Source organism: Solea senegalensis, linkage group LG11 (genome assembly GCF_019176455.1).
Source record: "Solea senegalensis isolate Sse05_10M linkage group LG11, IFAPA_SoseM_1, whole genome shotgun sequence".
In the NCBI taxonomy this organism is placed as follows: domain Eukaryota; kingdom Metazoa; phylum Chordata; class Actinopteri; order Pleuronectiformes; family Soleidae; genus Solea; species Solea senegalensis.
The window spans coordinates 81,373-96,605 of NC_058031.1; the positions used below are offsets into that span (position 1 = coordinate 81,373).

Here is a 15,233-nt window from a genome sequence, read left to right on the forward strand (position 1 = left end):
ACATACAGTAAGAATATTGATTCATAACAGAGACAATATTTAGTTTCAATTAAAAAGACAACACAACATTCACATGCCACAGAACTTTTATTCAGTCAAATTTATCATTTTCCAGAAATATTTCAGGAGCCAAATTGTCAAACAATACGGCACAATTTCTATTTGTAATTCTTTCAGCTCCTAACCCCCTTTAATATTCTTCTCCTTCCTCCTCTCCCTCACCCTCAATGGAGTCGACTCCCACCTCCTCATAATCTTTCTCGAGCGCTGCCATGTCCTCTCTGGCCTCAGAGAACTCTCCCTCCTCCATACCCTCACCTACATACCAGTGAACAAAGGCGCGCTTGGCATACATCAGGTCAAACTTGTGGTCGAGCCGAGCCCATGCCTCAGCGATAGCAGTGGTGTTGCTCAGCATGCACACAGCTCTCTGGACCTTGGCCAGGTCTCCTCCAGGAACCACAGTGGGTGGCTGGTAGTTGATGCCGACCTTGAAACCAGTGGGACACCAGTCCACAAACTGGATGGAGCGCTTGGTCTTGATGGTGGCGATGGCAGCGTTGACATCTTTGGGCACCACATCACCACGGAACAGCAGGCAGCAGGCCATGTACTTGCCATGACGAGGGTCACATTTCACCATCTGATTGGCTGGTTCGAAGCAGGCGTTTGTGATCTCAGACACTGAGAGCTGCTCATGGTACGCCTTCTCAGCAGAGATGACAGGGGCGTAGGTGGCCAGAGGGAAGTGGATACGGGGATATGGCACCAGATTGGTCTGGAACTCGGTCAGATCAACATTGAGGGCGCCATCGAAACGGAGGGAGGCGGTGATGGAGGACACAATCTGACTGATCAGCCTGTTCAGGTTTGTGTATGTAGGACGCTCGATGTCGAGGTTCCTGCGGCAGATATCATAGATGGCCTCGTTATCCACCATGAAAGCACAGTCAGAGTGCTCCAGGGTGGTGTGGGTGGTCAGGATGGAGTTGTAGGGCTCCACCACTGCAGTGGACACCTGGGGAGCTGGGTAGATGGAGAATTCCAGCTTGGACTTCTTGCCATAATCGACAGACAGACGCTCCATCAGCAGGGAGGTGAAGCCAGAGCCGGTGCCACCTCCAAAGCTGTGGAAAACCAGGAAGCCCTGCAGACCAGTGCACTGGTCAGCCTGAGGACAGAGAAGGAGACAGTGATTAAAATATGGGATTCAATATGATTTGGTTTAACATTTTGGGTAAAATTAAGAAATATTAACTCATTGTCATATCAATTTACCCACCAGTTTGCGGATCCTGTCCAGCACCAGGTCAATGATCTCCTTGCCAATAGTGTAGTGTCCACGTGCGTAGTTGTTGGCAGCATCTTCCTTCCCAGTGATCAGCTGCTCAGGGTGGAAAAGCTGGCGGTAAGTCCCAGTGCGAACCTCATCTAAAAGAGACAATACATTTTTAATTAAATGCCATGCTTATTTTCCATATTAAAAAAAAGTGATAGAACTGATTTATAGAAGGTAATTACTCTAACCGATGACGGTGGGCTCCAGGTCGACAAAAACAGCTCTGGGGACGTGCTTTCCAGCTCCAGTCTCACTGAAGAAGGTGTTGAAGGAATCGTCTCCTCCTCCAAGAGTTTTGTCACTGGGCATCTGTCCATCAGGCTGGATCCCATGTTCCAGGCAGTAAAGCTCCCAGCAGGCATTGCCGATCTGCACACCAGCCTGACCGACATGTATGGAGATACACTCACGCTGTGGAAAAGAGGAAACAAATGGTCATCCCTCCATGTTGATATAAAGTGTTTCAATGCATTTGTATATGGGGAAAATGTATATATGAGAGAGAAATGCCAAGAGTGCAGCAGGAGGAGCTTCCCTGCACCACAATCCTCAGGGGACAACGTTCTGACATCAGCCCCCACACAGGCACAGCCTCCTCTCATCTTTCCTACTGTCTTTTTTTACTCCCAACCAAACCCCCCTTTTATGTGGTACAAGCCTATGCGCGCACACGTTAGTCTGGAATATTCCACTTGCATGAGTGCATGTGTGGACAATAAATTAAGTAAACATTAGTTGTTTTTAATTAATAATAACAATAATAATAAACAATAAAATTATCAAAAAACGCGTTTATTTAATTGATCCCTTAATAACATATGTCACGCTTAAACAGAAACATTAAATTCGGTTCATTTGTGTCGTTATACTAAAAGGAATAAAGTAAAAAATATATATATATATTATTTAATGCAAATTATAAATAATAACCACAATCCACTGTCCGCGTCCGTCCGCGCCCACACTGCCCCTCCCTTCATCACAGTCTCACAAAATAACCGATTTTTGCCTTTTTAGCACAGGTTTCATACATTAAATTAGACAAATTTAAAATAATAACACGAGTAAATGTGTTGTTTAATTGACGAAAAACCCCTTTCGCCGTCAGGATTGTCCCAAAAACCCTGAATGGAAAGAGTTCAGTGTGTTGTACTCATCTCAACACAATGACGATCACGTCGTGCCACTGTGTCACAGACACGTCTTTGTTTTTGTTTCTTTAAGCACGTCTTAAAGTAACGTTGCTGTGATAATTTGTGATATTTATACGCGGAAATTAGCCTGTTTTATTAAATCAGACAGGATTATATCCACGGAGACGCCGTGACAGCAGACGCTTTCCATGTCTACTTCACTACATTCTCAGAGAAGATAAAACCACTCACCATGTTTCCTTTTGAGTTTGAGAGAAGACGAAAAGACCGAGAGGAGAGTAAAGGAAATGTGGGGGGAAAAGAAAGGCTTTAATAAAAAACGCAAAGGTTTGGGTTGCGTGTATAACCCAGTGAGGTCGATGCAACAACTGCTGGACAGAAGGCGGGGCTACCACATTTATACACAAAGGGGAAGTGGATTAGCCCATTAGCTTCAGAGCGAGGGGGGAGTAGAGAAGAGGGTTCACTATACATTTTATATATTTTATATTTACATAAATAATATAATTTAAAAAAGATGTGGCTTTAATAATATGTTCACATTAAAACAAAATGCCAGCAAAACCTGTTTTAATTATTCGAAGCATACATTTTATGAAAAACCTTATTTATTATGCCTGCAGTGCAGATGAATATGTATTATTCAAATATGTCAGCCCACAAATCAATAAAAACACAGCCCTATATGTTGAGTGGGGTTTTTATAATGTCATAAAAATGTGGCAAATTCTATAGTGATTTAAATTGGGTGGGATTTTAATCTATATGTTTAACACATATGTTTGAGGACATTCTGATTGAATAAAGGGGCACTTTTAGAAAAAAGGCTAATTAATTATGCATACACGTTTTGATTTGACCAATCAACAGAAAACTAGAAAACTGTTTTTCAATGTTGCAAATTCTTTGTAAAAAAACAGTGACTTGGTGCAGTCGCTGCCATGTAGATGACACAAAATGGCTGAATGCTTCTGTCGCACAAGATGCTTCCATCTCACTTGAGCAGCCAGGTGGCCATGTTGCTAAGGGCTTGCCATGGTGTCTACCCATGCCAGCTCCCCTCCCTCTTTGTCCTAGATTCTCTGCAATGATGTCATTCAGTGGTGCGATCACGTGGTTACATCTCCTTCTTCCCCTCTCTCTCTCTCTCTCTCTGTGTGCTTCTGTTGTTCAGCTGCACTGGAGCCAGGGTGTGCCTCCCTGGATTCTGTCTTCTTCTAAGTGACAGAAAACTGTGGAAAAATGTGCACAAACTAAGGTGTTTGGGTGCTGCTTTTACAACATGACAAAATCCTGCACAGCATGACAGTCATTTTAGGCTTTCCAATAGTGTTTCTGATATAGGTAGTACTGCATACTGTAGTTCCACATCATTACTCACTGCAGAATGAGTCAAACACTTGCTTTCATCAGAACAGCCTGCATAATGTGGGAATAATCATTCATTATTCAGCATGGGAGTGAGGATGTATGATGTACAAGCAGGCTCTCTGTGGTTGCTGTGCTCAGTATGAACTGTAGGGTAAGAAAGAGAAGCACAGGAAGCAGCCATGGACCCCAGCCAGGACTTCTAAAGAGAACATTCTGCAGAGTCCCGCCTCCCTCTCCTCCTCCCTCTCCTCCTCCCCAGCAGCTGTGAGGCAGGGAGGGTCTGAGCAGCTGCTCCACAGGAGGAGAGGCAGGATGAGAATACTACAGAGATGGGTGAATGGTCCTCATGGCTTAAAAGTGGCTGCACTCCATCCTGCGAAGAGAGAGTATGATATACCTTAAAAGGTATTTCCGTCTGTCACAGCAGAAACTATATGTTGACTGTTTTAATGCAGGTGCAGTTCACTAACTGACACCATGTCATAAAAGACAGAGGCTGTGGTAGACCATTTTCAAATTCCATCGATCCAGCTTTTAACGCTTTATCCTGCTCATGAGGGTGACAGGGGGTCGCTGGTGCCAATCCCAGCTGACATAGGGTGAAAGGTGGGGTACACCCTGGAAAGGTCGCCAGTCCACAAACAACCATCCAGACTCACACCTATGGTCAGTTTAGAGTGTCCAATTTGCCTAATCTTTGATTAACTAAAACATTCACAAAAAATTATGTTTGACCCCCATCAGGTCTCCATATTTTGTCTGATGTGAACCTTGCTGGAGAATCAGTCAAATTAAAGAAAAGAAAACATGCAAATTAAGAAATAAAACGTAAAGTGTGATTGAGGAGGTGTGATGTCATCGGGGTCATAGGCAGGGGTGTTGTGATCTATTGATAGTTTGAGATGTGAAATATGGCCATCAAATGTTATAGTACCTAGAGTGAAGGGATGATCAGATCCTGTGTAGCTCAGAATGTTTGTAATTTTATATCAAAAAACAGACACATCATTTCTGCCCCTAGCTCAGCTGTTGTCATAGTTTCCTTTGTTGTTTGCAACCGAGGTGTCTGTTAGTTTGCAGGGCTATAATTTAGCACAGGAACAGATAATTGTTTGAGACCGACCCCCACAGAGCTGTGTATGCACAACCCTATACATTACTGCTCTATATCTGCTTCTATTTCACTACAACTGCCATCAGTGTCGTGCAACCTGTGTCACAGAGGCCACTAATCATCATTTACACATCAGCACACATGACATCAGGGTGAAAGATTTTGGGATATGCTTGGGTTAGATGATTCACATCCTCCCACAAAGATGGTGCATCCCATTAGCTGAGCTTTTTCAATACTAGGCTGTGCCTATCAGTTCTCCTAGCAACCATTAAATCTTGGGTAGCAGGCTGGGGGTTGGGCTTCGGGGCCTCACTGGGTCCGACACATCACTCATCACTCATCTAAGTAAAAGCAGAATACTGGAAATAAACTCAATGTCCACAACTGCTAAACAAAGTCAACTGCCAACAGGGAAACACATAAATAATACAGAGAATCAGTGATAACCTGTAAACAACAGAGCTAAAATAACACACACACATCATCCTAATGTCACAATTGTATTTTTAGTTTGACAAGCTAACTGAAAATTAATTCATAAATGTACATGTGTATTTTGTGCCAGGGCTCATTTGTGGATGAGATGTGACTATAGTGGTGTGACTGTAGTGTTGTGCTGGTGCTGAAACTGAGAGGCGAAGGTAGTCACAGACAGCCGTGTCTCTTCTCAGTATGTTCTTTTGTAGATTGTAGATAGTCCGTGTTAAACGTTGAGGCTGCAGCAGCGTGTTATTTAGCCTTTCTGAAGCAACTTTATGCTTAAATGGCCCATGTATAAGAATTAGTAAGACATAGTGAGACTGCAGTTTGTGCCTTCCAGTCAACCCTCCCTTTTGCAAGTGCGTCACTACGGATGTTTTTCTTCTTCATGTGAGTGGTGAGACTCTGCTTCAAGACACAAAATGCCTGCCCATGGTTGTTTTGGCCGTATGGGCTGCTGTAGAAAGATGGTGTCTTCTGTAAAGTAAGACCCTTGCCTCGAAGCAGTTACTCACTGGACATTTAAGTCGATTATTTATTTTTAAGAAAAAGGTTGCCCTCAATATGTGAGGCATGTGTAATTATTGTGTGGTGCTAAAGGCAATAGTGAGGTTGAAATTTAGACCAATGTCCAAAAACATGAGGATGGATGTTTCCAAATTGCACCTGCTCTATTCCCTTTTATTTCAGGCTATGTCAGGTGTTCAGTGTATTTGAATATTGTGTGTAGGAATATATAGAGAGATAGGGTGATACTTAGCAGACTTGGCCTATATGCGCCATCAGAAATGATGGATATTACGCAGCATTTCACAATGAAAGACGCCATGCTAACAGCACAATAACGGGAGGAGTTCAGGATCGGGTGGGGTCTGGGGGGCGGTGTTTGTAGCGGGGAGACCTGCTCATCCAATAAAAATAACACAGACACTTTGAAACGTAAGACTGACAGTGATTTGACCAATAGCCGCACAACAGGCGCCGGCGCCGCGACCTCAGACGCATAAATACAAGTGTTCAGGGCGTGTGCGCCATCTTCTCTTACATCGACCCCATAACAGTCGACTCGTAAGATCTTTCAAGGAGCTTCTCGAATCTTCTTCAGTGACTATAACGCGACAATATGGTAAGAAACGCATTTGGAAACTTGGATAAACACACATTTACTGTTACTTCATTCAAAAAGGATGTGATTGTTTGGTATGAGGAGAAAGGAGAGCGTTAATAGATAATTATGAATGATTAGAAATTATCAATTAGGCTATCACAAAATTGATAAGTGTTAAACCAACATATATATGTATATAGCCTATGCATTTATAATATTGTGGTTATGGTGCGTGGGAACTAAATGGACAATAATGGACGAGCAAATTGAACAAAAGAGGGTTTCACTGAACGGAATCAACAAGCTCCGGTCCAAACGCTGACTATGACGTATTTTGTTGCCCAGTCGCAGACATACAAACCCCGGGCATCGCTTCACCTGACAGCACTGACGCGTTCATGTTAATTCAAAGTCCACTGTCGAGGATGCGAATCAGCAGTGCCAGCTTTAAGTGGCCTCCACCCAGAGGAACTCACTCACTCTCTCCGCAGAGGAAATGGATTACATGCAGTGTCTGCTCTGAGCAAGGCATTAATAATTCATGATGGTGATGGACACTGCTGAGTGATGCAGCTTTCTTTTTGACCATGGTTAGAATAAACACTTTATTGCTGTGTTGTAACTATGAAAGACCGTTGTCCATAGCCTCACAATATGTGACACTTGTATACAATGCACCAATCAGAAGAACCAATAATACTTATAATACTAATAAATAATTAGTACTAATTAATATGTACAACTGCTCAAAATCTATTACTTGACTTCACATACCTCCATTTAAAAACATTAAGAATGAAAGTCTACAGTTGGATAACCTCTTTTTTTCCCTTCTCTCCACAGCGTGAGTGCATCTCCATCCACGTTGGTCAGGCTGGTGTCCAGATCGGCAATGCCTGCTGGGAGCTTTACTGTCTGGAACATGGGATCCAGCCTGATGGACAGATGCCCAGTGACAAGACCATTGGGGGAGGAGACGACTCCTTCAACACCTTCTTCAGTGAGACTGGAGCTGGGAAGCACGTCCCCAGAGCTGTTTTTGTTGACCTGGAGCCCACTGTCATTGGTGAGTCAGCACCTTTCTTTGGAAATCCACATTGAAAATTTGCAAATAAAAACCTCATGCAATATCGGTATTGTCTTTCTCTCTAGATGAGGTGCGCAGTGGGACCTACCGCCAGCTGTTCCACCCAGAGCAGCTGATCACCGGGAAGGAAGATGCTGCCAACAACTACGCCCGTGGACATTACACTATTGGCAAGGAGATCATTGACCTGGTGCTGGACAGGATCCGCAAACTGGTGGGTAAATTGAAATGAAAATTAGTCAAAATGTTAAACTAAATCACAAACTGATATTTTAATCACTGTTTCCCTTTCTGCTTTCAGGCTGACCAGTGCACTGGTCTGCAGGGCTTCCTGGTTTTCCACAGCTTTGGAGGTGGCACCGGCTCTGGCTTCACCTCCCTGCTTATGGAGCGTCTGTCTGTCGATTATGGCAAGAAGTCCAAGCTGGAGTTCTCCATCTACCCAGCTCCCCAGGTGTCCACTGCAGTGGTAGAGCCCTACAACGCTATCCTGACCACTCACACCACCCTGGAGCACTCTGACTGTGCTTTCATGGTGGATAATGAGGCCATCTATGATATCTGCCGCAGGAACCTCGACATCGAGCGTCCTACCTACACCAACTTGAACAGGCTCATTGGTCAGATTGTGTCCTCCATCACTGCCTCCCTCCGTTTCGATGGCGCCCTCAATGTTGATCTGACCGAGTTCCAGACCAATCTGGTGCCATATCCCCGTATCCACTTCCCTCTGGCCACCTACGCCCCTGTCATCTCTGCTGAGAAGGCGTACCATGAGCAGCTCTCAGTGTCTGAGATCACAAACGCCTGCTTCGAACCAGCCAATCAGATGGTGAAATGTGACCCTCGTCATGGCAAGTACATGGCCTGTTGTCTCTTGTATCGTGGTGACGTGGTGCCCAAAGATGTCAACGCTGCCATCGCCACCATCAAGACCAAGCGCTCCATCCAGTTTGTGGACTGGTGTCCCACTGGTTTCAAGGTCGGCATCAACTACCAGCCACCCACTGTGGTTCCTGGAGGAGACCTGGCCAAGGTCCAGAGAGCTGTGTGCATGCTGAGCAACACCACTGCTATCGCTGAGGCATGGGCTCGGCTCGACCACAAGTTTGACCTGATGTATGCCAAGCGCGCCTTTGTTCACTGGTATGTAGGTGAGGGTATGGAGGAGGGAGAGTTCTCTGAGGCCAGAGAGGACATGGCAGCGCTTGAGAAAGATTATGAGGAGGTGGGAGTCGACTCCATTGAGGGTGAGGGAGAGGAGGAAGGAGAAGAATATTAAAGGGACACAGAGGTTAAACAAGAGAGAGTCTGTTCAAAGCATTCCAAACAGAAATTATTCTGTTTTGTTTGTGTATTGTGATATTGTCCCCAGTTTGGTTGCTGAAGTCATCTTGAGGCAATAAAGTTCTTGAGCATGTGAAGTTCTTTGTCTTTTATTAATTTAACCAAATGTTCCGGTGTGTGTTTATCTAATAGTCATAAATAATTGTTGTGACTAATTGTTGAAATACTGTTAAAATTATGTAAGTCATTCCTTTTAGTCATACCTTTCCATTTAGAATTGGCAAAATTCACTCAGGATATACGTTTTTCTCATTTTCTCTTCTTAAACATGTAACAAAACACGTTTCATTTTCCAATCCGGCTGTTTATGTTAAGATTTCATTTTTACTGTTGAGCTGAGATGCACAAGTTCAGGTTAGAATATTTAACATGTAAAACACACACACTTTAATAATAATAGATTACTGTAGAGACAATAGTAAGACCCTAGGCAACCATTATGTTTGAAGTTACATAAAACCAACATTTTATGATGAACTGATCTAAGCATCTCTGCAATAGACTGCAGACCTGTCCAGGGTGCACCATGTCTGTCAGCTTGGATTGGCTCCATAAAATTATATTATAGGAAATGGGGCCCCCCAGTGGTGGTAAAGGTTTGGAGTAAGAAAGCTGACAGTTGACAGCTTGAGGCTTTTTTAAATCCTCCTAGATGATGAGTCATACAGATGTCAAATTAAGTGCACTATTAATATAAACAACCTTCTGGCAATGTTTCACACTCACTTTACTGTCATAATAATTCCAAGAGACCTGGTATTTTCTCAACTGTTACAGTAAAATTAAAAGTCAGAAATCATTATTGCAGACAACACATGTGCATCACTGTGCACTGAATCCACTGACCTCCCTATGGTGGTTTCTTAACAGGATGGTCTTTGTGATTTAATGAGCTGGGTGTGTGTACATTTTCTCTATTTAAATTTAAATTTTCAAATCATTCTTATTATTAAGGCCACATGGTTGATGCAGTGGTTAGCACTCTTGCCTTTGCTGCAAGAAGGCCCAGGTTCGAGCCCTGATTGGAACAAGGGTCTTTCTGCAGTGAGTTTGCATGTTCTCCCCGTGTGTGTGTGGGTTTCCTCCGGGTTCTCCGTCTTCCTCCCACAGTCCAAAAACATGCAATATGGAGATTAGGTAAATTGGACACTCTAAATTGACCAAAGGTGTGAGAGTGAATGATTGAATAGTTGTGTGTCTCTATATGTGGTCCTGTGATGGATTGGTGAACTGTTCAGGGTGTACCCCGCCTATCACCCTATGTCAGCTGACCCTCGACCTGCCTGTGGAGGATAAAGTGGTAGAAAATGGATGGATGGATGGATGCTATTGTTATAAGGCCTCCACATATCACCACACCTTCAGCATATCACATTCAACATGCATCTCTGTTTTTAGAAACCAATTACAAAGTTGTCCAGTCATTTATTATTCATTATATTAACATTTATTTCTATTGTTAAATCAGTCAACTTGTTTAATATATGATTATGAGGAAAAATATTGTTTTGTAAAGTAACTCCAGCAAGTTGATTGCAAGGCAAGACATCTATTTCTTGCACACTTCATTGTGTCATAGATTTGATGTGAAATGTGCTTTTATAAGTTTTTGCAAGTGTATTAAAACTGGAAACTTTGTCTAAAAATGTAGTCAAACCTTTTGTTGTGACACAGGTGCATCCACTTTGCTTTAATTATTGTTAAGCTGTTTGTAAAACATTGCTGAATTGGTGATAGTGATAACATTAACAATGCCTCTGTTCAGTGTGACAGTGAGCCAACATACACCCTAATACTGAGGAAGGTACATGGAAATCAGCCGTAATTAATTTGATCATTTACACCTGCAAATCTCCTACTGTTACCATGGATATATATCCATAACTGTGACCATTTTCATGGCAGATATTTTGACAGGTTCCAATTAAGAATGGTGACAATACCACTTTTTTTGTATCTATTGACACTGATATTAGTCCGATACAGTCATTTTAGACCATCTATGAACTAGAGTTGTATGTCTCGAGACTGGTCTAGTATTGTCTTGGTCTCGGTTTAGGTGGACTTGACTACAAGTCTACTATGAACTATGAAGCTATTACCAACATATGCTGAGTCATTTCAAAGACGTCATTCTCCAACTGTGTAACAAATATTGTGCTCCCCAAAAGAAGAAATAAACAGCCCAGTCATGACTCAGTGAAAATACTTTTGCTGATTTTTATTTACATTTTTACAATCCGTGCATACTGACACATGCGATAGGATTTTTGTATTGTATCAGACTTTACATTTTTACCTGTCTGATATACGACCCAGTGATTTTAACCAGTATTGGACTGATACTGATACTGACCGATACTGATTCCCATCCCTAGTTACAACAGGAACATCCCACATGAAAATAACCAAACTTTATAACAGCTGAGGTCCATTCAGTTTCACCATGGACTTTGTCAGTACATATTCAATTGAAAAAATGTAATTCTATTATGACCTGTCAAAGTTAATCTATTTTTAAAATCTCAGAGTGGAATTATGGATAGTCATACATTACTTGCAGTTGCAATGTAAACTGAATTAAAGATATTTGTAATCGTGATATTTGTAATCGTGAATGGAAAAAGTAATGTGGTTATCCTATAGAAGAATGAAGAAGTGAGTCATCATCTACTGCTTTAAGAATGAAGAAGTGGATATTTTAAATCACACCTATCGAAAGGAAAATGTAATTTACCATCTTATGTTCATTTTCGGGGAGCAACTGAATTATGGATAAGTGTAATACACATCCAGACTAGCTATTAAATGTTAAAAAGTCTTGCCATTACGTTATCCAGGTTCAGGTTTCCTCACTTCCGTGATGAGTTGGTGGCATTTCCACTATAAACCAATAGGAACATCAGGAATGGGTCACATGTCACCTTTTGACCAATCAGATTCAGCAGCTGGTTTCCCCCCCTCATCCCGCCGGACTGTATAAAGTACTCCCATCTTTAGGCGGTCAGTTAGGTCTTACACACAGACTCAGATAGTCGTCACTGTGAGACAACTCCGTCTTTGTCTTTTCATTTCCGCCAAACTAACTTCAAGAAACATGGTAAGATATGACAGAATATGATTCTTCTTTACTTGTTTGTTAATATTCGCCAGAAATATTGTGTTTGGTCAAAAGTACGCACTTTGGCTAGCTGAAATGGGAAAGATCCCCACCCCCCCATCGTGGTCGAGATTTTAGCTTGAGTTCAAAATAGAAGTTAATATGTCAGACTGTTTAGCAGACTTCTTTTGATATGTCGTTCAAACCGTTATGCGGATTAAAGTGTAAGGCCTCAGACCAAATTCAAGTAGAGTCACGGCTGCTCTTTTCCTGATTTTGCCGGTCCGCTCACTGACCCACTTATCGAAGGCCAATGAGTTTTTGAAATATTCCTCGCTTTTACCGCCTGCGTAACGACTCATCAGTATCGATTGACTATGATAAATGAATACCAAAGCATAGGAAGTAAAATAGGAAAACCACGGGTTGGGCCCATTTTGCATTATCTACACATGGCCTTTGTCAAACGACAACCACAGGCTTTTCAAATTGAGTCTATTCTTCCGGGGGCCGGGGGGGATTTGTAATCTTTCATGTTGGACAAATTTACAGCTGTAGTTGTCAAAGTCTGTTTTGGAGTTGAGACTCCAAACTTTTCTATTAGCACATCTGAATCATCAGACTCACTGTGGCTCTATCTTTTTTTTTCTATGAAAGCTTTTCTTTTTTTTTCGTTTTGAATAAATGTGCAACACCCATCAGGTGACTCGAGTCATAGTGAATGCATGTCTGGTCTTTCACAAAAGACCTCTTTCTCCTCACATTATGTGCTAATGTCATTGCTCTAAACACATCCTCACTTAGTCCTCACATGTCCAAACAGGTAGTAATGGTTTGAGATTCTTTTTTCTTTTTAATACAAATATTCTCCCTCAGAAGAATTTCACATAAATACATATTTTTTTTCTTTCCTCAGCGTGAGTGCATCTCCATCCACGTTGGTCAGGCTGGTGTCCAGATCGGCAATGCCTGCTGGGAGCTTTACTGTCTGGAACATGGGATCCAGCCTGATGGACAGATGCCCAGTGACAAAACCAGAGGAGGAGGAGATGATTCCTTCAACACCTTCTTCAGTGAGACTGGAGCTGGAAAGCACGTCCCCAGATCTGTTTTTGTTGATCTGGAGCCCACCGTCATCGGTGAGTTTAAATTTTCTTAAGGCAAGTCCAAGGATGATTTAAGTACCATTCTATTTTATAACCATATTTAAAAAATTTTTCTTAAGATGAGGTGCGCACTGGGACCTACCGCCAGCTGTTCCACCCTGAGCAGCTGATCACTGGGAAGGAAGATGCTGCCAACAACTATGCCCGTGGACACTACACTATTGGCAAGGAGGTCATTGACCTGGTGCTGGACAGGATCCGCAAACTGGTGGGTATCTTAATATTTTATATTTTCTTAATATTAATAACATTTTTAAAATTAATTGTATGATGGTTGAATCACGGGCCCCCCTTTCTGTTTTCAGGCTGACCAGTGCACTGGTCTGCAGGGCTTCCTGGTTTTCCACAGCTTTGGAGGTGGCACCGGCTCTGGCTTCACCTCCCTGCTGATGGAACGTCTGTCTGTTGATTATGGCAAGAAGTCCAAGCTGGAGTTCTCCATCTACCCAGCTCCCCAGGTGTCCACTGCAGTGGTGGAGCCCTACAATGCTATCCTGACCACCCACACCACCCTGGAGCACTCCGACTGTGCTTTCATGGTGGATAATGAGGCCATCTATGATATCTGCCGCAGGAACCTCGACATCGAGCGTCCTTCCTACACAAACCTGAACAGGTTGATCAGTCAGATTGTGTCCTCCATCACCGCCTCTCTCCGTTTCGATGGCGCCCTCAATGTTGATCTGACCGAGTTCCAGACCAATCTGGTGCCATATCCCCGTATCCACTTCCCTCTGGCCACCTACGCCCCTGTCATCTCTGCTGAGAAGGCGTACCATGAGCAGCTCTCAGTGTCTGAGATCACAAACGCCTGCTTCGAACCAGCCAATCAGATGGTGAAATGTGACCCTCGTCATGGCAAGTACATGGCCTGTTGTCTCTTGTATCGTGGTGACGTGGTGCCCAAAGATGTCAACGCTGCCATCGCCACCATCAAGACCAAGCGCTCCATCCAGTTTGTGGACTGGTGTCCCACTGGTTTCAAGGTTGGCATCAACTACCAGCCACCCACTGTGGTTCCTGGTGGAGACCTGGCCAAGGTCCAGAGAGCTGTGTGCATGCTGAGCAACACCACTGCTATCGCTGAGGCCTGGGCTCGGCTCGACCACAAATTTGACCTGATGTATGCCAAGCGCGCCTTTGTTCACTGGTATGTAGGTGAGGGTATGGAGGAGGGAGAGTTCTCTGAGGCCAGAGAAGACATGGCAGCGCTCGAGAAAGATTATGAGGAGGTGGGAACTGACAGTGTTGGGGATGATGAGGAGGAAGGGGAAGAATATTAGTCAGACATGATGGGTTTCCGTCTGTTCTACATTTTCCTCATTCCACACAGATGGCTGTTACCAATGTTTGATCAGTAAAAAGTTAATCTAAGCAGGGCTCTGCATGTTCTGATTAAGTGCAGGACTGTTAAGTAGATGTATGCAACTGATCTATGCCCTGTATTGTGCAAAAATAAAGTTAATTTGGCCACATCACTGTTTCCTGTCTTAAATGCATTACAGTTATTTCTAAAGTTGAATTAAATGGTAGTTATTTTATTTATTTTATTCTGGGTTCCAACTTTGATGGACTGTTGATCTGTCCAGGGTGTACCCTGCCTTTTGCTCTGTCAGCTGAGATTGGCGCCAGTGCCCTGGTGACCCTCCTGAAGGATAAAGGAGTAGAAGTTGAGTTAACTTCAATTGTCTCAATTGATGCTGCTCCTTTATTGATTGGCCACTTGGGGGCAGTGATGTCAAGCGGTTATTGAGTTTGAACACGGGTAGCCTGTGTTCACTGCTGAATGACTTCAGTGTCAATTTTTAAGTATGCCACTCTCAGATTTCATTTATGCTAATTTAAGGTGTGATTTGTACGTTGAAAGAGTTGCTTGAGAAGAATCGAGACTTGACACTGGCTTGGTTTAATATAGAGTAGGAATAGGAGTGGTATTCACTGGCTTGGCCCAGGGGAGGGTAAGA

The 15,233-nt window shown here is 43.1% G+C and overlaps 3 protein-coding genes across 3 annotated transcripts; 2 read left to right on the top strand and 1 right to left on the bottom strand.

Moving 5' to 3' along the window:
- Positions 1-68: 68 nt before the first annotated feature.
- Positions 69-2,872, bottom strand: LOC122777900 (tubulin alpha chain-like). Its single transcript, XM_044039436.1, has 4 exons — positions 2,725-2,872; positions 1,528-1,750; positions 1,283-1,431; positions 69-1,171 (listed from the first exon to the last, which is right to left on the bottom strand). Exons 1-4 carry the CDS (start codon positions 2,725-2,727, stop codon positions 191-193), a joined length of 1,356 nt encoding a protein of 451 aa, XP_043895371.1. The 5' UTR covers positions 2,728-2,872; the 3' UTR covers positions 69-190.
- A 3,616-nt stretch (positions 2,873-6,488) lies between these two features.
- On the top strand, positions 6,489-9,080 carry tuba1a (tubulin, alpha 1a). The gene is made up of 4 exons (XM_044039435.1): positions 6,489-6,587; positions 7,413-7,635; positions 7,722-7,870; positions 7,958-9,080. The coding sequence occupies exons 1-4, from the start codon at positions 6,585-6,587 to the stop codon at positions 8,936-8,938; spliced, it is 1,356 nt and encodes a 451-aa protein (XP_043895370.1). The 5' UTR covers positions 6,489-6,584; the 3' UTR covers positions 8,939-9,080.
- A 2,908-nt stretch (positions 9,081-11,988) lies between these two features.
- On the top strand, positions 11,989-14,744 carry LOC122776957 (tubulin alpha chain-like). The gene is made up of 4 exons (XM_044037798.1): positions 11,989-12,103; positions 13,020-13,242; positions 13,329-13,477; positions 13,575-14,744. The coding sequence occupies exons 1-4, from the start codon at positions 12,101-12,103 to the stop codon at positions 14,550-14,552; spliced, it is 1,353 nt and encodes a 450-aa protein (XP_043893733.1). The 5' UTR covers positions 11,989-12,100; the 3' UTR covers positions 14,553-14,744.
- Positions 14,745-15,233: the final 489 nt, after the last annotated feature.